Raw genomic sequence first — 25,851 nt, forward strand, 5'->3', positions numbered from 1 at the left:
TTGATTTAACTGTTTGGAAACATATCATTAAACACCATGCAATTAAAAGATAACATTTCATGTCCCCAAATGCTAAAGACGACAACTATACGAACCTTTGATCATGTTCTTATAACAACTTTCCCGTCTTTTTTTTTTCAGGCAAATGACTGCAAATAGCTAAAGTTTAGCAATGGCTTACTCTATTGGAGAATCCCAAATGGAAATTTCTGAATATCCATCTTCAGTAGCACAAGCACGAAACATGCCAGTGGTGTTGAAGAGCATAGCGACTTCTCCGGTGGAAGACACGGCAATTAATCCTGCATTGCCCCGTGGAACTCGGTTCATAGCGTAAGCAGCAGCTTCCTTGAGGGAAAGACCTTTGAACTCCATAACAGCAGCTACATCCCTTGCGATGGTACCACGGATTATTGCTTCTCCTCTGCCTGTAGCAGAAACGGCACAGAGATGGTTCGCGTAAGTCCCTGCACCGATGATTGGTGTGTCCCCAATCCGGCCTACCATTTTGCTCACTATTCCACCAGTTGATGTTGCAGTAGCCAAATTTCCTTCACTGTCAACAGCCACACATCCAACAATGCCAATCTGGCTATCACCATCAGCAAGTGCAGCGTCTTTTGGCACCTCCTTTTGAATTGGTTGAGTGTAATCAAGCTGCAGATTAAAACAAAACCAAAGACATAAAACTTGAAGCATCGGTTCAAAATCAAACTTTGGACAAGAATAAGTTGAAAGCTGGGGAAACATTTTCCGACACAAGGATAAACAAGCAGAAGAATTTTGTTGGATGCCATACTAAGATATTTTAAGCAGTATTGAGGTCTGATGTTCTATGGTTTTATAAGTTATATTTTCGAAAATCGTATAAGAAGTAGACAGTTTGAAGTTTGAACAGACCAAGACTAAAGTTTGTGTATAAAAAATACCTGAACTCTGCAGCTTCTTGTGCCTGCTTAAGTCTTTCAATGTTTTCAGGGGTGATAAAATGGCTCATCTCAACAGTCTCAAGACCCTGACCCGACGTAGAACAAAACAGAGACAAGAAAAGCAGATCATAATCATTTCTATAGTAATTCAAAGCTATAAGCACCATATATTTAGTTTTCTTTGGCCGGTTATCAGAATTAAGGATGAGTGTCGTATAGTACGCGTGTCACATGGATATACTCACTCGTTTTAAAGTTTTTGCATATGTTTGGAGGATCATAATCTCCTAAACATGTTTGCTATTGTGGCTGAAGAAGAAGGCAGAATTCGAAGCGCTAATGATATGTTTCACTCCACTTCATTGAACAAAAAGGATACCAAACTAAACAAATAAACAACATAGTACATGTAATTGATTGCAGGGGTGATTGTTCGATCGAATCGAGTCGAATCGAATGAAAAAAATTTGAGTTAATCGAGTTGACGAGTCCTATTTTATCATCCTAACACGATTCAAAATTTTTTCGAATCGAGTCGAATAAAACGAATTTTGAGTCGAATCGAATCGAGTGAAATTATTCAAGTTAAATTTAAAAATTAAACATGTATTGTGTTATAGTATAACTAATAACATGTTAGAGCACAAAATCATATATATTTGAAAACTTTTTCAAAGGAAAATAATAAGAAAAAAGATAAGATACTTTAGTATTATATAATTGAATCATTAATTAATTTATTTAGATCCCAAAATTATTTTTTAGAAAAATTTTAAAATTTTAACTTTCTTTACATATTCTTTAATTTTTAAATTTTATAATTTTTAAAAATATAAAATTTTGATAATGCTATAAATATTTTGAATTTTAAAAATTATTTTGAATTTTTTTGTAATATTTGTTGAGAAAGACCAATTTATTTATTTTCAAAATTGACAAGGGTAAAAGGTGTATTTACACCAATACGTTATTTGAATTATTTGAGTCACTCGAATTGTAAAATTTAACTTGATTCGAACACAAAATTGAATTACTTATTTTGGTTGACTCAAATAACTTAATTTGATTAGCTCAAAATTTAATTTTTTAAAATTTTTTAATTGAATTGAGTTTTGCAAAATGAAAATCGCAGAAAACTTACCTAAAAGAAGAATATGTCGCCTAACATTTGACAAATTAGAGCAATAACTTCAAATATTTGAAAAACCTTGAATGTTTAAGTAGGAATAAAGTAGAACAAATAATACTAAAGGCAAGCAACAAGGAACTAAAAGCTAAAGAATAAAAGGTTCAGATTTTTACAAAATTTAAGAACAGACCCGATAGACCTTTCAGTGACATGGATGTTAAAGAGCATTAGCAAATCAAAGATTGCATGTCACCTACTTGTTCCCTTGCGAAGGCCTCAGCACCATCAAATGCCAGATACATATGAGGAGTCTTGTCCATGACTAACCGCGCAAGGGATATGGCATTCACAACAGTGCTGACACCTGAAACAGCTCCACATTTCATTGTCTTGCCATCCATGATGCATGCTTCCATCTCAACTGTACCTGAGGTGGTGAGGACAGACCCCTTTCCTGCATTGAAATGCGGATTGTTTTCCAGTTCACGAACCTATGAAGCAAATGACCGATAAACCCAGAACTCCTTAGAATATGCTTACAACAACAGCAAGAAAAAAGAGACTTGTTTTGGTCTATTCAGAATCAGATAAAGAAAAGAACCCATTTCATGTTGGCATAAGCTCTTGAAATCTAGTCCCTCTGGCTTCTAGGTACTACATATCACTCAAGTGAAACCACTAAATCTTGGCTAAACCAATCGTTGTTTCAAAGTTGCAGAATTTCACAATCAAATGTGCCCCAAAAGTAGTGATTAAAAGAAATTTCAGCTACAATCAGAACATCCCAAATATTTATAGCCCACCCATTTGGTCATACTATCTACTTTACATCGGCACCAACTATATTGCAAAACAAACTACTTATTTGACATAAACCAAGACTAGAGATGCAGTGAATATAAATAATAAAAATAAAAATAAAAATAAAAGTAAAGGTATAGATAGCAATAAAAGCCAATACCACAAGTTCAACAACGTCCAAGGGGTGGTTGTGGGCTTTGAGAGCGGCGATCCCAACGTCAAGGCAGCGGCGGAGGGCAGCTTCACGAGGGAGACGTTTTTCTGGGGGCAAAGAAAGTGGGATGTCTCCAGCTCCTCCATGAACAGCAATTGCCCACCCCATTTCTCCTTCTTTAGCCTTGTAAACTCTAAAGCCCCCACTTTCCCTCTCCCTCTCCTCGCTCTTATTTCTTGGGTAGTTGGTAATTTATATTTTGGATTTTTTACCCAGATTTAAAAGAATTAATTATTTACGAAAATAATTAAAGTAAATGATTCTTTTTCTACTGTGATCGTCAGTGCTGCTTGACACATTGACAACATCACTCTCTCATCATTAGCTAATAATAAATTTTTTTTAAAATATATAATTTTTTTGTCACCATTGTATCAAGAAGGAAAAAAAATAATTTTTTTTAATGGGTGCTGCCAATTTATCAAGCGACATCAGATATTTAAATTGTAAAAGTCAAAAAGGAAGAAATCTCTTCTTTTGTGTTGAAATTAGCATGAAATGTCACCGTTAACAATAACATCGATCACTATTGAGTACAACAGTAAAATTTTCAATCAAGATAAAGAAGGAAAAGAAATAAAATAAAAAAGACAAGTAAGTACTACTGTTGGAGTTTTCAATTGAGAATAAAAGTGAAATTTGAATGGGAAAAGAAAAGAGAGTGAATGAAAAATAGAGAATTAAATATGAGAAAGAAAAAAACATATATAAAAGATAGAAAATCAAATATTTTATTCTTTTTTCTTTCTCATAATTGAGTTTTCCTCTCTCGTCACTTCTCTCAAATCTCTTTCTCTCGTCTCTCTATTTTTTTCTCATATCTTTCTTTTCAACTCTCTTCTCATCTAAGATTATTTTTTTGAAAAAATATTTCATCTAGTGATAGTGACATTGACAAGCCAAGAAGACAATCACTACATATGAAGTAAGCATCGGTCATGTGCTTCCTCATTTATTTATTTTTTCTATTTCAAGCGTTTCCTTTTAGCTATTTTTCTGTTTCACTTGTTTTTTTTTCTTGAAAATTTCCATTAATGTTGCTTGATACACTGACGACACCGAATTTTTTTTTAATTTATTGATCGATGTCACATGACACACTGATGACACCCAAAAAAATATATTTTCCCTCACTGAATACTCGTATTTTTAACGGGTATTTTGAAAAATATATATTGGTGCCGCCTGACACAGTGGTGACACTCAATTTTTTTTGAAAGTCGATGACTAACTAATGATGAAAGGACGGTTCCGTCATAATGTCAAGTGACACCAGCAATCTCTTGGGAGAATGGATCATTTACGTATATAAATTTAGACTTGGATTATTTTAATAAATAAATAATTCCTTTGGATCAATGACGTAAAAAGGCCTTATATTTCACACCAAAGAAAACAAAAGAAAACAGAGACGGTGCTGTGGTTGATGCTAGCGAGTCACTTACATTTTTCCCAAATTGGTCACCAGTTTCCTCCATCCTCCAACATAAGTCATATGCCAATCACAAACTTCCTAATTTCCTAACTTTTCGCTAGCTTCTTGGAGATTGAGAGTTTGGAATGTAGCCCTGCTGCCATTCCTCCTCCTTTACTCACATTTATAATTTTATCTTTAAATTTAATCAAACAATATTCTTGATTTTTTTAAGAAAATATTATTATCATTAACTATAACAATGAATAAAAAGAATAGAAAGACATGAGATATAGTCTAAACGATAAATAAATCACTAGTTACTACAAATGAATGTATAAATGTCATATTTGTAGAATAATTTCAAAAAAAGAAAAAGATAAATTGACAGTAGCTACAACTAAAATTATTCGGAAACAAATCAAAGATGTACTAACTTGATCAAATTGTTTAAAATTTACATCCAAGCCTGTCATCATATCAACCTGATGATAAATATTGATCAAATAATAAATAATTGTTAAAAACCCCAAAAGAGTCACCGCATCAATGATGCACACAAAAAGACAAGTCTCATATGACTTATCTTTCTCCTTCATCTTAAATCTATGTTCTCTTTATGATCTATAATGATTAGGCTTTTCGAGAAAGGTCCTAATAAATTTGACGATACCCTTACATTGACAAATCTCATATATATATATATATATATATCAAAACATGACTAGAAACCAGAAACTAAAAAAAAAACCATAGTGAACAAAACAAAAATTATGAAAAATAATGTTGAAAAAACCACAACGAATAACCAACTCAAACTGTCGCCAATAAAACAAAGATTTAGTTTGAAAAAAGTTGAGCGGTTAGGATTTTCAAAAGGAACTTTAATAGTTGAGGTTTTTTATTTAAAGTTAAAGGTTTAAATTTAATATTACATATTATTTTAAAGATTTAATATAAACTATTTAAAGACATAAATATCCTTGTTTTGATATTTGATGTTTGTAAAATAAAAGAGATATTTTAAATTTTCTCTAATTCTAAACTTTATTCATATTGTAGATTCAATACTTATACTTTTTTCTAATTTGATAATTAAAGTTTTTGTTGTTGTTTAATATAATGCTCAAACTTGATAAATGTTATACAAATTATCCACGATAGCTAGTGCCTTTCATTCTTTTGTTACATGTCGGTACGAGCCAAATTCTTTTCTAATTTACAAGGGTTATGTTGAATTTTTTAGTTATCGACATCTAATAAAAATTTGATAGTATTAACTATTTTGTGTAAGTTGTGTAACTTTTGTCAAGTTTGGATATCACATTGGATAACCAAATTCATATACTAAATCAATATAAAGTATTAAATTTGGGTATCAAATGTTATATTATACCTTTTCATTTTTAACACTTTTTAGGTAATTACAATAAATCTCTATTATTCTAAAGTTTAAGTTGTGTTAAACATACTAGTTTGACTTGTCTTGACTTGTATGGAACGATAGTTAAAATTCTTGTCAAACACCTGTTTAACATTATTAATGTTGGATATCAATAAAGGAGGAGACATGAAGGAGGATGTGGTGGTTATGATGGGGCCAGTTCACCTAGGTAGGACAAAGAGTCAGAGGATGTATGTGAGCAAAGAGGGTTGAAATTGCTATTGAGTGTTGAAGGTATTAAGGAGGTTAGGATGCTTTAGGATCAACCATGTGTTCATCGCGCAGAGGGATATATATAGAGGAGGTTTCGTGCTTGGTGGCGCTGATAGACATGGTGAATATGTTATCATGCATCATTATGGGATGCAAGAGAAGGAAATCTGTGATTCATTCTAAATTGTGGTGTAGAGTGATTAGACTCACGCACGGTTTGGTGGCCTAAAAAGTAACATTTTGAATAGAAGAGTAAGTGGAAGATCAATCAAGACCTTTTGTAGAAAGTATATGGTTGTCTTATAGGGATTGTTAATCAATACCCTGTCGAGGAAAATGGAAGGTCAAATGGAACTAGGCCTTTTAGACCACTTTGTCCCTTGGTGACTAATAGGCCAACACTGATCGGAGGGGTGTTCCTCAAGTATCTTGTTGTACTACCATGTGTCTAAAGCCGGAGGGGTATAATAAACATTGATTCAAACCATGTGATCCTATCCCTACTTCTAAGTAAAAAAAAATGCTAACCTAATCATACCATTAAAATTTTAGATTCAAGTTTGATCGTGTCTATAATCTCTCTAGATTTATTTTATTTTATAGTTTAGATATAGTTTTATCATTTTCTTGAAAGTAGATCTAATTTGATTATTAATTTAATAATTTACTGTGCCAAATTAATTATAATTATAATTATTTAAATTATATTAGCATATGTTTTTTTTAAAACAAAGTAAAACATTAATTTTTTTAAAAAAAAAAGCTCTTCTAAAATCTATTTGCTCCATTTAAAAAACTCAAAATTGAGATAAAAAAAACATCAACCTTATTATCATTTCACGTACCAAGGGTCGCTAAAACCACGTTCTAATTGCATTCCTCTGCCTGGAGAGTGCTCTAATAAGATGGATCGAATAAAAATAATTTGAATTAATTGAGTTGACGAATTTTATTTTATTATTTTAACTTAATTTAAAAATTTTCAAATAGAATCGAATAAAATAAAATTTGAATAAAATTAAGTATATTTATTCGAGATGGAAAACATAATATTAATATATAGGCAACTTAACTTACGTTCAAAGTCTCAAAATTTATAATTAAATAGTAATCCATATAATATAACTGAAACCGATAAGCATAGACTGAAAAGAAAAGCTTTAGGCAAGTGGGTTTAACACAACTACTATTATCTTTTTTCTTTTTTTTTGCTTTTACAGAAATTGGTGAGTATTCATTTTAGTAAGTGATAGAAAATTCCTGAAGAAAAGGTTAGATAATTCATCTTTGAATCAGGTACCAGATTCAATGTAAATGCATTGTCCATTATATATATAAATGTCAACTTTACAAGTTCTTACCCTCTAATTATTATTGACTGTCTTTGCAGTACTAGATTCAATGGGGGATAATTAAAAAGAAAACAAAGGGGGAACGTGCAGCTGCAATTTCATTAACATTATATATATATATATATATAGGTATTGAGTTGATTGATATGAGATGGGCCATTGATGATGGAAGCTAGAAAGCAGCAATGGAATTAGTGGAATGAGATGAAGTGGGAACATGTGTGGCTTTCCACATTAACCACTAATGAATGGGTAAATTTTTGTTTCTCTTTTTATATGAAAAAGGGGGGACGGCCATTAAGATTCAATGTGCGGACAATAGGGTTGAAATGGAACAGCTTTTTAAATGGGCAAAAAGGTGTTGAAAGTGGAAGAAGGTGAACACAAAGACAGGGATATATTGTTTGTGTCTATATGATGTTCGTCAAAATGCTCCAATCAACCCCACATTTCCATTTCTACTATAGAACAAGTAGGGAAACCCACATTTTCTACATTGGAAAAAAAAATCAGTATCTCCAAGGAAAAAAACAACAAAAAAGTTACATTTAAAGTTTCTTTTCTTTTTCATTGTTTTGATTCTACATAAAAACTTGTATAACTCCAACTACAAAAAAGAACAGTAACATCACTTGAAATGAAAATTGCAAAAGAAAAATGGCGATGGACCTCGAAACTCCGGTGTCGGAGATAGTTTTCAAGTTAGATTTTACTTTTGTTTTTTCAAAATGGAATGGAAATTAAAATGAAAAATGCAACAGAAAATAAGTTTAAGGTAAAAATTAGAGTTTAATTTTTTTTTCAAAAACAAAAAGTTAGTGGTTATATTTAAAGTAATAAACACTTAATCAATTTGTTGTCGACTGGGAACTCAATTCGAATTAGAAAATTTTCTATAAAATTACCAATGAGATAATTTGTAAATAAAAGAAATATCTCTATAAATCTTCTGAAATAATTTATTAAGATAACAGTATTAAATTAATATTATTTTTAAAATAGTTAATCTAAAATTAAATTATCCGATAGAGTTTCAGTAGAAGTGTGATTCTTCCATTGCTCAATCACTGAAAAATCATCGTCACTAACCACCGGATTTCCGTCGTCGCAACCACGCCCCAACATTGTTGTGACCGATGGTGTTATTGAAGGCGCAACACCCTCATGACACTCCAAGTCAATTCGACTGCTGCTGGTTAGGTCTAGGCCAGTGATGACCCGATTAGACCGTTGGCTCGATTTTACATACATGATTCAGTTCGATTAGTTTTGAATCTCGATCTCGATTTTTTATTCTCAATTTCAATTTTTGATCTCAAGTTCAATTTTTAAGTTTAATTATGCTAATTGTCTGACTCAAAAATTAATTTCTAAAAATATAATATTTATTTTAATTAATTTAATTTTACTTAATCATAATTAATTTTCTAAAAAATCATTGAGATTTTCAAAACTTAATTTTTAAAGAAATTCTTTAATCAAATTCTTTACCAGAACAATTCTCATAAGCGCCTAATTTAATTCCATACCGAATAAATGAACTCAATTAAATCATTTCTAAAATTGTAGATATTTCTTTTGATTTAAATGCAATCCATTCGAGCTTTTATCATCCTTGGTCCCTTTCCAATTATTTAATGAGATATCAGCAATTTTGGTAATTTTTTTACTATGAACCCAAACTCTAAATCCTAAATCTCAAACCTTGAACCTTGCTTTGGAAGATGGCTCGGACAATCCCTCCTATCTCGGATATCCCTTTTCACATGCAACCATTACCCTCTCCCCCGCAAAATCAATGAACACAACTCCTAAGCTTATATGAAATTTATAAAATGAGTTATGATTTCAGAAAAAGGAAACTTGATTTAATTGTTCGGAAACATATCATTATTAACACTAAGCAATAAAAATATAACATTTCATGTCCCCAAATGCTGACGACAACAACTATACGATCCTTTGATCATGTTCTTATAACAACTTTCCAGTCTTTTTCTCAGGCAAATGACTGCAAATAGCTTAAGTTTAGCAATGGTTTACTTTGTTGGAGAATCCCATATGGCAATTTCTGAATATCCATCTTCAGTAGCGCAAGCACGAAACATGCCAGTGGTGTTGAAGGGCATAGCGACTTCTCCGGTGGAAGACACGGCAACTAATCCTGCATTGCCCCGTGGAACTTGATCTATAACGTAAGCAGCAGCTTCCTTGAGGGAAAGACCTTTGAACTCCATAACAGCAGCAACATCCCTTGCGATGGTACCACGGATTATTGCTTCTCCTCTGCCTGTAGCAGAAACGGCACAGAGATGGTTCGCGTAAGTCCCTGCACCAATGATTGGTGTGTCCCCAATCCGGCCTACCATTTTGTTCACTATTCCACCTGTTGATGTTGCTGTAGCCAAATTCCCTTCATTGTCAACAGCCACACATCCAACAGTGCCAATCTGGCTATCACCATCAGCAAGTGCAGCGTCTTTTGGCACCTCCTTTTGAATTGGTTGAGTGTAATCAAGCTGCAGATTAAAACAAAACCAAAGACATAAAACTTGAAGCATCAGTTCAAAATCAAACTTTGGACACGAATAAGTTGAAAGCTGGGGAAAAATTTTCCGACACAAAGATAAACAGGCAGAAGAATTTTGTTGGATGCCATACTAAGATATTTCAAGCAGTATTGAGGTCTGATGTTCTATGGTTTTATAAGTTATATTTTCGAAAATCGTATAAGAAGTAGACAGTTTGAAGTTTGAACAGACCAAGACTAAAGTTTGTGTATAAAAAATACCTGAACTCTGTCAGCTTCTTGTGCCTGCTTAAGTCTTTCAATGTTTTCAGGGGTGATAAAATGGCTCATCTCAACAGTCTCAAGACCCTGACCCGATGTAGAACAAAACAGAGACAAGAAAAGCAGATCATAATCATTTCTATAGTAATTCAAAGCTATAAGCACCATATATTTAGTTTTCTTTGGCCAGTTATCAAGGAATTAAGGATGAGTGTTGTATATGAGTATGTGTGTCACATGGATATACTTGCTCTTTTTAAAGTTTTTCCATATGTTTGGAGGATCGTACTCCCCTAAACATGTTTGCTATTGTGGCTGAAGAAGAAGGCAGAATTCGAAGCGCTAATGATATGTTTCACTCCACTTAAATTGAACAAAAAGGATACCAAACTAAACAAATAAACAACATAGTTGATGAACTTGATTGCCAAACTTGCAAAAGGAAGATCGCATGAAGAAAATGAAACTGACCTAAAAGAAGAATATGTCGCCAAAATTTGACAAATTAGAGCAATAACTTCAAATAGTTTAAAAACCTTGAATGTTTACTTAGGAATAAATTAGAACAAATAATACTAAAGGCAAGCAACAAGGAACTAAAAACTAAAGAATAAAAGGTTCAGATTTTTACAAAATTTAAGAACAGACCCGAGAGACCTTTCAGTGACATAGATGTTAAAGAGCATTAGCAAATCAAAGATTGCATGTCACCTACTTGTTCCCTTGCGAAGGCCTCAGCACCATCAAATGCCAGATAAATATGAGGAGTCTTGTCCATGACTAACCGCGCAAGGGATATGGCATTCACAACAGTGCTGACACCTGAAACAGCTCCACATTTCATTGTCTTGCCATCCATGATGCATGCTTCCATCTCAACTGTACCTGAGGTGGTGAGGACAGACCCCTTTCCTGCATTGAAATGCGGATTGTTTTCCAGTTCACGAACCTATGAAGCAAATGACCGATAAACCCAGAACTCCTTAGAATATGCTTACAACAACAGCAAGAAAAAGGAGACTTGTTTTGGTCTATTCAGAATCAGATAAAGAAAAGAACCCATTTCATGTTGGCATAAGCTCTTGAAATCTAGTCCCTCTGGCTTCTAGGTACTACATATCACTCAAGTGAAACCACTAAATCTTGGCTAAACCAATCGTTGTTTCAAAGTTGCCGAATTTCACAATCAAATGTGCCCCCAAAAGTAGTGATTAAAAAGAAATTTCAGCTACAATCAGAACATCCCAAATATTTATAGCCCACCCATTTGGTCATACTATCTACTTTACATCGGCACCAACTATATTGCAAAACAAACTACTTATTTGACATAAACCAAGACTAGAGATGCAGTGAATATAAATAATAAAAATAAAAATAAAAATAAAAGTAAAGGTATAGATAGCAATAAAAGCCAATACCACAAGTTCAACAACGTCCAAGGGGTGGTTGTGGGCTTTGAGAGCGGCGATCCCAACGTCAAGGCAGCGGCGAAGGCCAGCTTCACGAGGGAGACGTTTTTCTGGGGGCAAAGAAAGTGGGATGTCTCCAGCTCCTCCATGAACAGCAATTGCCCACCCCATTTCTCCTTCTTTAGCCTTGTAAACTCTAAAGCCCCCACTTTCCCTCTCCCTCTCCTCGCTCTTATTATTGGCTTTGTATGTATCTCTTCCTGTTCCTTGGGTAGTTTACATTTCACACGGAAGGAAACAAAACAAAACAGAGACTATGCTGTGGTTGATACTAGCGAGTCACTCACGAGAAAACCCACTTATATTTTCCCCTAATTGGTCACCAGTTTCCTCCCTCCTCCAACATAAGTCGTACGCCAATCACATACTTCCTAATTTCGCAACTTAAACTTTTCGTTAGCTTGTTGATGAGATTGGAAGTGAATGTATGAGTATTATTTTTCTATTTATATGTTTAGAAAGATTATGAGTAGTTTTACCTGAAGAGTGCTCTTTTTAATTTAGTGATTAATCAGATTTAGGGGACATAATTCACTATTTACAATATTTGCATATTAAATTCAACGATAATTAAACTTGAATGTACTTAATGGAATTCCACATGTTATTAATATAGAAAGGAGATGAGACGCTAACCAACAAGGTACTGGTGTAAGGCCAACTTGTGTTGGTATTTCAATATTTTCATCTTAAATTTTAGCACATATTGATTCTTTTTAAGACGAAAATATTGAAATAATATTAAATTATTAGAAAATGATACAAATGGCATAATATCTCAATCTCGTAAAATCCTTTCTCAACATAACAATTAACCAATAAAATTAAAAAAATTCACAAGCAAATTTAGAAAGTCGGCATGTGTCGATTTTAATTATTTTTATATAATTTAAAGGCAATTAGCCGCCTCGAATCTTATTTGTGAAGCTTTTAATTCCATTTTCAATATGCAAAATAGTTATTCATATTCTTTTAGTTAGTATTTGATATATTATTCGTGATTTTTTTGAAAGACCCGTTAAAATGTTTAATTTCACTAGCGAGTTCAATTTTTACTACATATCTCATTTAAAAAAAATCTTATGTTTTATTATTTACAATATCGTAAAGGAGTATGTATCACCCATTTAAACCTTATTTTAGAGTTTTGAAACTTCATTGATAGTGTATGAAATAAATTTTCATTTTTATGTACTTAAAATATACAAGTAGAACGGATAGAGATAATGAAACGAAGATAAAAAATACAATATATATATAAATGGGATGAAATATACATAAATAATTAAAATAAAAAAGTTAACGAAATAAAATTTCAATTAAAAAGAACAATCCTCTAATTAAAATATTTATAAAATTATAAAAGAAAATAATCAAATTACTTATATTTAGGAAAAAATAAATTAAATGATGTTAAATATTAATTTGTATTTAATTAATAAAAATATTAAACAGATTGGGAAATAGTTTACAATGATGAAATAGTCTTGTTTTGTTTGATGTAGGTGATCCAATCCAAGTCCAAGTTGTTGACCTAAATGCAGGGTTTTGCGGGATAAATTCACATTAATTGTAACCTAACCTGGTAAATAAATTATGTTACTTACATTTTTATTAACACAGCTTAATCTTTTAATATTTATATATATATACCAGAAATTCTATCATGTGAAATTATATATTTAGAACACTAAATGTATTTAAAAAATTAAGTTTAAATATAGACATTGAGTTCCTGTATTTTTTATTTAAAACTATTAGATCTTTACATTTAATTTTACAGTTAAGGATAACAATGTCAAAGGTAAAATAATTTTTTAGTTCTTAGCCTTTTATAATTTTTTTATCAATTTGGTCCTTACCCTTTAAAAGTACATAAAAATTTAAAATTACTTTTTCACATTTTAAATAAAAACATAAAAATTAAATAATTATAATTTTTAAAATAAAATAATTATGAAAAATAAAAACAAAAAATGATTTTAAAATATAAACAAAAATTTCAAAATTCATTGGTATCTAAATTAAACTGGACTAGACCAACTAGTTGGATGAGAATCAATTGGGGTATTGGTCTAGTGAGAGGTAAAAAATTGATTGACCTACGAACCGGTACAGACTGGTTAAATCAAACTAAAAAGTCAGTTAATCCGGTTTCAAAATATTCTGACCAATTGGTTTCCAAAATGAGACCGATTCAAAGTAAATAAATTATTAAAAATAAAAAATTATAAAAACCAATTCAATTGCCACTTCAATTGATTTTTTTGCCTGGTTCAACTAGTCCAGACTAGTTCACGAGTCAACCAATTTTTAAAATTTTTAAACTTTTTTAGCCCTCAACATTTTACAGTTTTTATCAATTTGGTCCATACCCTTTAAGTGTTGGGGCTAAAAATTATAAAAATTTTTCAATTGATTTTTTAGCTCAATTCAACCAATTGATTCTCGGGTAAATTGGTATTTTACAACTTGTCGGACCAATATCCCAATTGATTTGCTAGTTCGGTCTAGTTTAGCTAACATTGAATTTTGGAATTTTTTTATATTTTTAATTTTTAAATTTTAAAGAGTTTTTATTTTTCATATATTTTTTATTTTTAGAAAATTGTATTTTTTAATTTTATATTTCTAGTTAAAATATAGAAAAAACATATTTAAAATTTTTTATGAAATTTTAAAGGTAAGGACCAAATTGATAAAAAACTGTAAATGTTGATGGGTAAAAAATTATTTTAACTTTGACATTGTTAACTTTATCGGCAAAATCAGATGGAGTGAAAATATTTTAAAATAAAAAAGTACAATGACTCAATGTCTCAAAATTAAAGTATACAAATTAAAATTTCAATTTCAAACGAGTACAGAACCTTTGGCATATTCAAACTATAAAATATAACAATTAATGAAATGTATGATTTGAAACTAACAAATAATAACACATGCAATGTATGCGATATTACAATGAACAAAAATTAGATTAAATTGTAAGTAAAAGCGAAATTTAAACAAGTAAATACATCAAATTAAGAATATTAAATGCACTACAATTGTTTATCATTGTGATACCATCAATCTTGAATTGATGTTGCGTTAACGTGTGACACTATCTCGATCAAGAACATTATCAATATATAGAATTAATGGAAGTAATAAAATTAAAATATACAAAACATTTCAAGGTAAGGCTTTGGTTGATTGATGAAGTTAAAATTTTGTTGATGTAAATATTATGAGTTCAAATTCCGCCCAGTGCAAATTTTTATTTATTTATTAAAATATCTTAAAATAATATAACTTATTTTAAATACAAAATGATATTTACGCAATTTGGTAGGGTTAAATTTTATTTTTTTTAGTTACAAACCTCAAAACCTCAACAAAGAAACAAATGATTAGGTTGCTAATACTGATCACACATAATATCTTGAATCACCAGAGGCGACTGAGAGAAAAAATGAAATCCTGTTGTACAACTCCTTACCATCCTAGCTAGTCATAACATCAGCTGTCATGTTCTCCGTTCATGGCACATGTCGAATTTTGACTTGTCAGTCCCTTGCCATCCATTTTCGAATCTCCAACCCCACTCTTTCAGTTCCCAGTATTAAGTTTAGCGCTATTTTACTATCGCTCTTAACTAACGGCCGACTCACCTCTTCTCCCCAACTCGTTTTTTAGCCCTTCTACTAACACTTGAAATTCTATCTCTAAAACCGAGCTAACACCTATATAATCCAAACACCCAATCTCCCTTCGGACATCTCACTAAACCACCCTTAATTGCACGACCCGATTTTACGTCAACTCCACCGTCAATTTGTGGATTTTCCTGTTGAGCAAATATTTAAAGTTGTAAAGATTATTGTTAATTTAAAAATGATTTCTTTCTCCCTAACGACAAGTCTGTGCCCATTAAAAAAGACTTTGAAGCCAAACGTGATTGTTGGTTCCATTTTACTAAGGTTCTTTTTTCCACCGTGTCATTTCAGTTTGAAATGGACGCTTATTGTTGAACATGGACTGTAAAGCAACAAAGGAGCAACTTGGTGCATTTTGTTTATTTTGTTTATTTTGTTTATTTTTAATATTTGTAATGATAGCTATAATTGAAACAAGTTGATATGCAACTTGGTTTCATAATAATAGCTAATATGCTTTCATAATGATAGCTATAATGCTTTCATCTTTTGCTTTCATAATGATAGCTAATATGCTTTCATAATGGTAGTTACAATGCTTTCATCTTTTTAATTATTAATTGGCAAGTTGCCAAATTTAGTGGAAATTGTTAGGTAAACATTCCACTTTTGTAATTCTTATATATTTTGTAATGGAAATGAAAGTGTAGACTTTCTCATTCGGCTATTTTTTAGCCTATCAATTTTTGCTTGCTGTTTTCATGAGCTTATGCTCTTTGTTGTTCATTGTTGCTGCTGTTTTTTTTTAACAAATGGTATCAGAGCCTCTTGTCTTTGAGGACCTCTGTTGTTTAAGTTTTTTTTATTTCAAAATAAACTCAAAAATTGTGTTTGTCAAACCAGTTTCAGCAACATGAGCTTTGCACCGCCTCCACCACCAATTTTTGCTGGAGAAAACTACCACATCTGGGTAGTTAAAATGAAAACTTACCTCCAAACACTTGATCTGTGGAGTGCAGTTGAAAATGATGTCGAGCCACTACCATTGAGAGCAAATCCAACCATTGCTCAGATCAAGCAACATGGTGAGGAGCGAGCCAAGAAGCATAAAGCCATGGCACCCCTACGAATGGAGTGTCGATGTAATTTTACTCGCATCATGGCTGTGACTCACCCAAACAAGCTTGGGACAAGCTGAAAGAGGAGTTCATGGGATCAGACAAGACAAGGCAGCAACAAGTAATTAATCTTAGAAGGGAGTTTGAAAATTTGAAGATGAAGGAGTCAGAAACTATCAAGCAATATTCTGATAGGATTATGGCTACTGTCAATAATATTAGACTCCTTGGAGAAGATTTCAGTGACAGCAGGGTTGTTGAGAAGGTTATTACCACATTACCTGAAAGGTTTGAGTAAAAAATCTCCTCATTGGAGGACTCGAGAGATCTCACAACCATTTCTTTGTCTAAGTTGGTTAACTCACTTTATGCACTTGAGCAGAGAAGATCAAGTAGGCAGGAGGAAAGTCCTGAAGATGCTTTTCAAGCAAATGTCAGAGAAGGCTCCAGCTCAAGTCAGAAAGCTAAGAAGCCTTGGTTTGAAAAGAGGGAAAGATCAAAGAAAGATGTCGGTAGAAGGAGGTTTCCACCATGCGTTCACTGCAAGAAGACTAACCATTTGGAGAAGTATTGCTGGAACAAACCAGACATCCAATGCACGAGCTGCAAGCAGTATGGTCATCATGAAAAGATTTGTAGAAATCAAGAAAAGTCACAAACTCTGCCAGTACAAGCCAAGACTGCTGAAGATCTTCAAGCTCAGGAGGAGCATGTCTTCACTGCCTCATGTTCTACAACCACAAGCAAATTCAAATGCAGTTGGCTTGTGGATAGTGGCTGCTCACATCACATGGCATCAGATGAGAGCCTGTTCAAGGATCTTGACAGGAGTTTTGCTTCAAAGGTCAGAATAGGCAATGGGAATCTGATTGAAGCTAAAGGGAGAGGTGATGTTGTGATCAACACTGGTTCAGGTAACAAGGTTATTTCAGATGTGCTTTATGTACCTGAAACATATCAAATCTACTTAGTGTAGGTCAGCTGGTTAAGAAAGGCTACTCTCTAGTTTTCAAGAATGATTCTTGTGTTATTAATGATATTCTTGGTAGAGAAGTTGTTTCAGCACCCATGGTAGATAGGTGTTTTATGCTGGATGTGAGCCAACTTGAGAGTAGAGCCTATACAAGTTCAGTTGACAATGCTGATCTGTGGCATAGAAGATTTGGCCATGTCAATTTCAGTCACTCAATTTCTTTGCACAAGATGAGTTTGATAGAGGACATGATTAAGGTTGATGCAAATGAGTCTTTTGTGAAGTGTGCCGACTTGGTAAGGTGCAGGTTGCCTTTTCCGATAAACCAAGCATGGAGGGCTCGAGAAAGACTTAAGTTGGTGCACTCGGATGTCGTGGACCAATGAAGACCCCTTCTTTGAATGATGATAAGTATTTTATATTGTTTATTGATGATCGACCAGATTTTCTTTGGGTTTATTTCATGAAACAAATGTCGAAGTGTTTGAAGTTTTGGAAAGTTCAAGGCATTGGCGAGAAAATCAAAGCAGTTGCAGGATTAAGGCCTTGAGGACAGACAATGGTTCTGAATACTTGTCTAAAAGATTTCAGAAGCTATGTGAGCAGGCTGGGATTCATCATCAATTGACCACAGTGTATACTCCTCAGCAAAATGGAGTATGTGAAAGGAAGAACAGAACAGTGATGAACATGACCAGGTGTTTGTTGTTTCAAAGCAAGCTTCCAAACATTTTTTGGGCTGAAGGTGTCAACACCTCAGTGTACCTGCTCAATAGGCTGCCAACACATGCTTTAAATGATAAAACTCCTTTTGAAGCATGGTATGATCTTAAACCAACAGTTTCCCATTTAAAAGTGTTTGGTTGCATGTGTTTTGTACTTGTCCCTACAGAAAGAAGAACCAAGCTTGAGAAGAGATCAGTTCCTGGTATATTTGTTGGCTCTGATGGTGCAAGAAGGGCTCTGAGTATTTGATCCTTCAACCAAGAAGATTTTGGTAGCGAGGATGTCAAATTCGATGAAGGAAGGTTTTGGAGTCTAGATGGCTCTAACACAAGTCAGTTTGAAGAAGAGCAGATTGATAGCAATCTGGAATTGGCAGAAAATGAAGTCAGTAATGCCAATATAGATGATACTCCTGTGAGAGGGACCAGGTCTATTGCTGATATCTACCAAAGATGCAATGTGGCCATTGTTGAGCCTTCAAGCTATGAAGAAGTGCAAGAAGAAAAAGTGGAAGAAGGCTATGGAGGTGAAATCGACATGATCCATAAGAATGACACTTGGGATCTGGTAGACAGACCTGATCAGAAGAAGGTTATAGGTGTCAAATGGGTTTTCAGGACCAAATTCAATGCTGATGGCTCTTTGAACAAGCACAAAGCAAGGCTTGTGGTGAAAGGGTACAATCAACAGTTTGGCATTGATTTTGAGGAGACATTTGCTCCAGTAGCAAGGCTGGACACCATAAAGCTCCTGTTTGCTTTGGCTGCACAGAAACAATGGAAGGTCCATCAACTTGATGTCAAGTCAGCTTTCCTGAATGGCTTCCTTAAAGAGGAGATTTATGTTGAACAGCCTGATGGATTTAAAGTCCAAGGAAAGGAGGACAAGGTTTACAAGCTGAAGAAGACACTCTATGGACTAAAACAGGCTCCTCGAGCCTGGTATGACAGGATAGATGCTTACCTGTCTAAGCTCAATTTCGAGAAAAGTTTGAGTGAGCCAACTTTGTTTATAAAGAAGTCCAAAGATGAGACTTTGCTGATTGTCTCAATATATGTAGATGATCTATTAGTGACTGGAAGCAGGGTCGATTTGATTCAAGAGTTCAAGAAGAATATGCAAGACATGTTTGACATGACAGACTTGGGAATCATGACTTACTTCCTTGGTATGGAAGTAGACCGATCGATCAAGGCATTTTATCACCAAAGACATGCATTTGCCTTGAAAATTCTCACTAAGTTTCATATGGAAAACAACAAACCAATGAGCACACCATTAGCTGTGGGAGAGAAAGTAAACAGCTTTGGAAATGAAGAAAAGGTAGATGAAAAGGAGTATAGAAGCCTGATTGGTTGTTTACTTTACTTGACAGCAACCAGACCTGACCTTATGCATTCAGTTAGTCTACTGTCTAGATTCATGTACAGCTGCAATACAACTCATTTGAAAGCAGCAAAGAGAATACTCAGGTATGTCAAAGGTACTTTGAAGTTTGGTGTAATGTTCAAGAAAGAAAGTGAGCTGAAAGTAACTGGCTACTCAGATAGTGACTGGGGTGGATCAGTTGATGATATGAGAAGTACTTCAGGCTACTTCTTTACACTTGGTTCGGGAGTTTTCAGTTGGAGTTCAAAGAAGCAACAAACTGTTGCTCAGTCTACTGCTAAAGCCGAATACATAGCAGCTGCTGCAGCAGTAAATCAAGCCATTTGGCTTAGGAAGTTGCTATGTGATTTGAATGAAGAACAGCTCGAGCCTACTGAAATTTTGGTGGATAACCATCAATGATTGCCATCTCTAAAATCACATTTTTCATGGCAAAACCAAACATTTTAAGCTCAAGTTTTAATTTGTTAGAAGTTGTCCAATCCAAAGAAGTGAGTCTAATACATTGCGACTCACAAGATCAATTGGTCGACATTTTGACAAAGCCTCTTGGCACAATCAGTTTGAATTTCTAAGGAAATCAATTGGTGTTTGTTGCTTACAGTCCAAGGAGGAGTGTTGAACATGGACTGTAAAGCAACAAAGGAGCAACTTGGTGCATTTTGTTTATTTTGTTTATTTTTAATATTTGTAATGATAGCTATAATTGAAACAAGTTGATATGCAACTTGGTTTCATAATAATAGCTAATATGCTTTCATAATGATAACTATAATGCTTTCATCTTTTACTTTCATAATGATAGCTAATATGCTTTCATAATGGTAGTTACAATGCTTTCATCTTTTTAATTATTAATTGGCAAGTTGCCAAATTTAGTGGAAATTGTTAGGTAAACATTCCACTTTTGTAATTCTTATATATTTTGTAATGGAAATGAAAGTGTAGACTTTCTCATTCGGCTATTTTTTAGCCTATCAATTTTTTCTTGCTGTTTTCATGAGCTTATGCTCTTTGTTGTTCATTGTTGCTGCTGTTTTTTTTTTCTAACACTTATAACCAATCTTCTTTGAAAGCCAAACTTCAGCAAATTGTCAAAATTTCAAAGAAGATTATTGTGTGGAAGATTGCTGAAGTTTAAATTCCAAAACTTGAAAGTGTCCAACTATGGTAGAATGACATGTTTTTCAATTCTACCTACTTTGAAAGCCATGTTGAAAGCTCCAGTCAACTACGAACAAACTACTCCATTATATAAACCATATTCCTTTACCCTAAACCTTGCATCCCTACTTGAGCCATTAAAGCATGATGGCATTGGCAAGCAAATTGCTGGTTTTCGTGGCGTTTTCTTTAGCCGTTCACAAAACCGTTGCGTTGAAGCAGAAGGCGACGCGGATCCAATTTTACATGCATGACATCGTGGGAGGACCCCAGCCAACCGCGGTTCGTGTCGCCGGACGCTCCAACTTCACAGGTCAAGACTCGATTGCGGCCATGTTTGGGTCCATTTCTGTGATGGATAACCCACTGACGGCCACCCCGAGCATGAACTCGACATTAGTTGGTCGTGCTCAAGGGATTTACGCAATGTCGTCGCAAGAAAAAGAGCTCAGTCTTCTCATGACCCTTACTTATGCTTTCACTACCGGGCCTTACAGCGGTAGCACTTTCAGCGTTGTGGGTCGGAACCCGGTGATGAAAGAAGTGAGAGAAATGCCGGTCGTAGGAGGCACCGGAAAGTTCAGGCTGGCTCGTGGGTATTGCCTTGCTAGGACCTACTCGATGACACAAATGGAAGCGGTCATTGGATACAATGTTACTTTACTACACTATTAGTATTAGCCGTATTGATTCTAATTTCATTCTGCTATAGATTTTCATACACTCGTTGTGATGGTGCTTTTTTTTATTCGGATCTCCTTTTATGAGAGATGGATGCTCAATAATAATCTATCTTTAACTCATCAATTTAATATTTTTTTCATAGGAGAATATTAGATTAAACTAAAAGTTGTTACATGTTATCATTTCCAACGTCATTAATGACGAAAACCGTTAATGAAGGTTTTTTTTTGCATTTTCTCAAGAGATTTTTTTATATATAAGCATTTAAAATGGTATATTTAAGATAAATAGTTAATTAAATAAAAAAATAAATTGAACTTATATAAATAAATTATTTATTTAATTATCTTCTAAAAAAGAAACTATAAAAAATTTTAGTAGAAAAAGCATAAATGCTCCACTTGTCATAATAATATATTTTTGTACCTCCTTATATGTATATTTGAAGTTATGCGGTTTTCTGTTTGTTGACATTAAGGGTGTGTAAAGAAGAAGGGTTACTTGATGGTTTCATTTCATGCAATGGAGATCTCAAAATCAAACGCAAGCAGCACTGAGTACTGAGTTGTTTCACTTTCGGCTGCGAGTATTGTCGCCTTTCCTGCTAAGTCTCTGGGTAGTTAGTTGGGCTTATCCACTACCCAAGCTACACTTGTTTATTCCCTTCAAAATTTGTACTTGTACTCTATTTTCATCGTTGCATAGTATCAAACTATGACTACCTTCCTCTGTGTTGAAATGCTTCTTCTCATTGCATTTTTTCTTAACTTGATACCATTGCTCCTTCATATTCCCAGTCTACACTTCTTGGATATCTCAGTATTGGAAGGTATAACATTTTTCTATCAAATTGATGGGAATATTTGTACAAGTTGGCATAGCAAATTATTCCCAGGCATTAATTATTGATTTGAATTCAGGGGATGATTATGGAGTTGATGATCATGTTAATGACTGTCAAGTTGACGCTGCCGCTGCTGCTGCTGATGTGCACGAGTGTTAGTATTTGGCCTTGTTGGGGTTCGCTTCTGTTGGAAGATCATAGAGAGACAACTGAGGATTGGGGGCGATGCTGCTGCTGCTGATGATGATGATGAGAATTTGCTTTTGCTTTCCATTTCCCCCTACAGTAGCATCTGAAGATGCAGTTAGTTTCGATAGGGCAGCTGGGTTGGAGGCCTTGGGGTGGGGGTGGGAGTGGGAGTGGGAGGTTTTGTTTAATGCTAATAGTTTGGAGCTAAACCCGGACATGGATGAGAATGCTGAGCATTTTTTAAACCGATCATGACAACTATATCTGTTCTGCAGAATTGTTTGTACAATTCACTGAGAATGAGAATGCATACATTGGGAGGCCTCCAGCTAAAAAATATGCAGTCAAGAGTCTTCCTTGCATGGTTGTGATTCAAGAGAATGTGACAAACACTATGTGCTTTGTGCAGTTTGTAAAGATGAGATCAGCCTTGGTGAGAAGATGAATCAGCTACCAAGGAGTGTATTATACCATGGTTGGTGATAAGGAATACCTGCCCTGTGTGCCATCATGAGTTGCCTACGAATGATGCTGCCTATGAAAGGAAAGAGGTTAAGAACAGGTAGTATAAGAATGTTCAATGACTGAACCTTGGGGATTTTGTTTAGAATAATTATCTATTATTTATATACATTGACTGGCTGGCTGCTTGTCTTGATCCTGCAATGGAATGTTTGTGCTTCAATTATGTTTTATGGCATCCGAAATGTATGATTATTCAAGAGTTCGGGATGTTATGTTTTGTGAAATAGAATATCTCATTCTACCTTCTCATATTAGATCAGCTGAAGGGATGCATTCATACATGACTGACATGGGACTCGGATGATACAAACTCATCAAGAAAAACTTGTGGGAGGTGGTTTCAGGTAAGTACTTGGCCAAGGGGGGTTGGGATTTTTATAGATCACTATAATGCTGGAGCATCAGCATACTCACATTTAAATGACGAGCCTGACGGCTCTAGTCTTTTTAGTCAGTTGTAGAGCTTCATTTTCTGGTAGCCAAAATCTTGATATTTTTGGACTGAGCATTTGGTGGATTAGAAACCAATTTGAAACCAAATGGATGTTGTTTGTATATGGTGGGTTTTAGTACTCCTGGTAGCTTCATTTTATGCTTTTGTTTCGGCCTATTGATCTCGCCTATCCTTGAGCTTGATACATGTATGGTTGTCATCTTGTGTATTGTGGCTAGGAAAATTTTGGTGGATCATCAAAAGCTGAGGTAGTGTTATTCTGGTTAATAGCATTTTAAGATTAAAAAAAAAAGAGAGTTATATTTCAAGAAATTGTGCTATCAAGCATATTTTTTTTGAAGCAACAACTTTTGTTTAAAATAGTTGTTGTTTACATCTACTCTTATTCAAGAATAATTATGTCCAGAATAGCTATGTTTAAATAGGGCTAACAAGCGATATCCAGTGTAGTTATTTAAAAACAACGCTGTTAAGAACAATTAAAGTTTGGATAAAATCTTGTTTAAAATAATGGCGTTTCAAGAATACTTATATTTAGAACAACTATTATTTGGAAAAATTTATATTTAGAACAATTATGTTTTTAGAAGGTCATTATTTAAAACAAGTTTTATTTAAAAAAATCATAACTGAACAACTCTTATTTGAAACAATTTTTACATTGAGAGTAACTATCTGAAAACAACTCGGTTTTGAACAAATCAAAATAAATATTACTCAGGAACAACTCTCATTTAAAAACAATCATCGTTTTATGTTTTTACAGATGTTTCGTGAAAAATGTTTCACATGATATTGCTTTACCAAAGTAGAAGAAATGGAAATAACTCCGGAATATGACAGAATTCTTAAATTATCTTCCCTTTTGGGATGTTATAGAGAGCATTAACTTAGTGGATTAGATACAGAGGAAGTTAAGGATTTTCTTAACTTTTTCTAGTAATGTTAAGTGTTTTTCTCTCCTTTCAGAAATATAGTCAATTCTTCTTTCCTATTCACCATTATCATCACCGACAAAAACTCTTCATTATCCTTCTTAATCATTAATGTCATTGTAACTGAAATTTATTGCATTATTCCTATTAATTGGAGCTTTAGAATTCTGAGTCTCAAAACTTTTTCTAAAATTTTTTCAAATTGTTTTTCTTTGCTTAGCCTTAGTCACATTTCCCTTTCTCCACCTTACCAACAGCTGCCTGACATTATGATCAGTATTATCGGATTTACAATCTTCGTCTTCTTTCTGTACATCATGATTACTTATTTGCAACACCAACTCTCTCTACCAAATAACCCTCTGGATTATATATATTTTTTAGTACTGAGGAACTGCAGTCTAGACTTGTATTCGAATCTAGACTTGTATGAACCAATTTGACCAAACCCCAAGTTCAAAGGGAAATGATAAATCAATCTGGTCTGAGGCATTTCTCAGCTTGTGTAAACTTGCTGACCAAAGCACCCAGAGTATGGATAGGAGTCCAGGTAAGGATATCAACATTATTTTGATTTTTAACTGCACATGACAGGCTTCTATAGAATTCTGTGGAGGCCAATGAATCAGATTCAGTCAATTTTGCTGTCAAAGAGGGATGCAGCTGATGCTTTACCATTAAAGGTATTCATGTACTTTGATACTGCATTTCGTTCTACCACTCAGCCCTTTCATTAATCATCAATTTGGGAATTCGGAACTTGTAGTTGAAGTTCCTTGGGAAGTTTCTCTAAGCTTCAAAGCACTTCATGCAAACAAGAACATGTTAACATCGTTATTATCATTACATGGTTGTTACTGAGGTCATCCATGTTTGATTATAATTTCGTACCATGTTATTTGGACTGGAGATGCATATGGAACGTGGCATGTGTTAAACATTGATATGCTCAATATTTTGTTTTTTAAGTTTTTCTATATACAAGAAGAGTCAAACGTCAGTGCCCTCGTCCTAATATGTGTTGGACACATTAGCTAGTTATGGATACTTTAAGAAAATAAAAGATCCGAGTAATATAGATGATAGCAATACCGAAAAGTTGTTTTGGGTGCATGTAGAAAGGGGGAAGAATGAAAAAGAAATGGCAAAAGTAGTTGCCTCACAGTAATTCTAACGTATCAAGACAAGTCATTTATTCCTGCACCAATGTGTAACTGTCAATGCCATTTACTTAAATGCACATTCCTGTTCTGGTAAATGAACTTCTTGAGTAACAAGTTACCTTCAACCCTTTATTAAATTCCACATACATAACTTCCAATATGAAAATACAAAAGATTTAAACACTAGTACCACAATAAATTCAATACATACATTATGTTCGTATTTAATAATTTATGTTGCGCTCATATTGAATCAAATAAGTTAAGAACGAATCTTGAATTGCTTT

General features: G+C 33.7%; 2 protein-coding genes across 6 annotated transcripts; one reads left to right on the top strand and one right to left on the bottom strand.

Moving 5' to 3' along the window:
- On the bottom strand, positions 1–12,188 carry LOC105764731 (isoaspartyl peptidase/L-asparaginase 1). Of its 5 annotated transcripts, none has more exons than XM_052625502.1 (4): positions 11,709–12,188; positions 11,003–11,236; positions 10,288–10,374; positions 1–657 (listed from the first exon to the last, which is right to left on the bottom strand). In XM_052625502.1, the coding sequence occupies exons 1-4, from the start codon at positions 11,868–11,870 to the stop codon at positions 178–180; spliced, it is 963 nt and encodes a 320-aa protein (XP_052481462.1). In that variant the 5' UTR covers positions 11,871–12,188; the 3' UTR covers positions 1–177. The 5 variants fall into 5 exon arrangements, with proteins under 5 accessions (XP_052481462.1, XP_012438902.1, XP_052481464.1 ...); XM_012583448.2 differs by lacking the exons at positions 10,288–10,374; positions 11,003–11,236; positions 11,709–12,188 and adding exons at positions 939–1,015; positions 2,316–2,549; positions 3,020–3,246 and having other exon boundaries at positions 1–667; XM_052625504.1 differs by lacking the exons at positions 10,288–10,374; positions 11,003–11,236; positions 11,709–12,188 and adding exons at positions 881–1,015; positions 2,316–2,549; positions 3,020–3,246 and having other exon boundaries at positions 1–627.
- Positions 12,189–20,543: 8,355 nt separating this feature from the next.
- LOC105764733 (dirigent protein 22) lies at positions 20,544–21,577 on the top strand. Its single transcript, XM_012583449.2, has one exon. It carries the CDS (start codon positions 20,915–20,917, stop codon positions 21,443–21,445), a length of 531 nt encoding a protein of 176 aa, XP_012438903.1. The 5' UTR covers positions 20,544–20,914; the 3' UTR covers positions 21,446–21,577.
- Positions 21,578–25,851: the final 4,274 nt, after the last annotated feature.

This window comes from Gossypium raimondii, chromosome 12 (genome assembly GCF_025698545.1).
Source record: "Gossypium raimondii isolate GPD5lz chromosome 12, ASM2569854v1, whole genome shotgun sequence".
NCBI classification, from domain to species: domain Eukaryota; kingdom Viridiplantae; phylum Streptophyta; class Magnoliopsida; order Malvales; family Malvaceae; genus Gossypium; species Gossypium raimondii.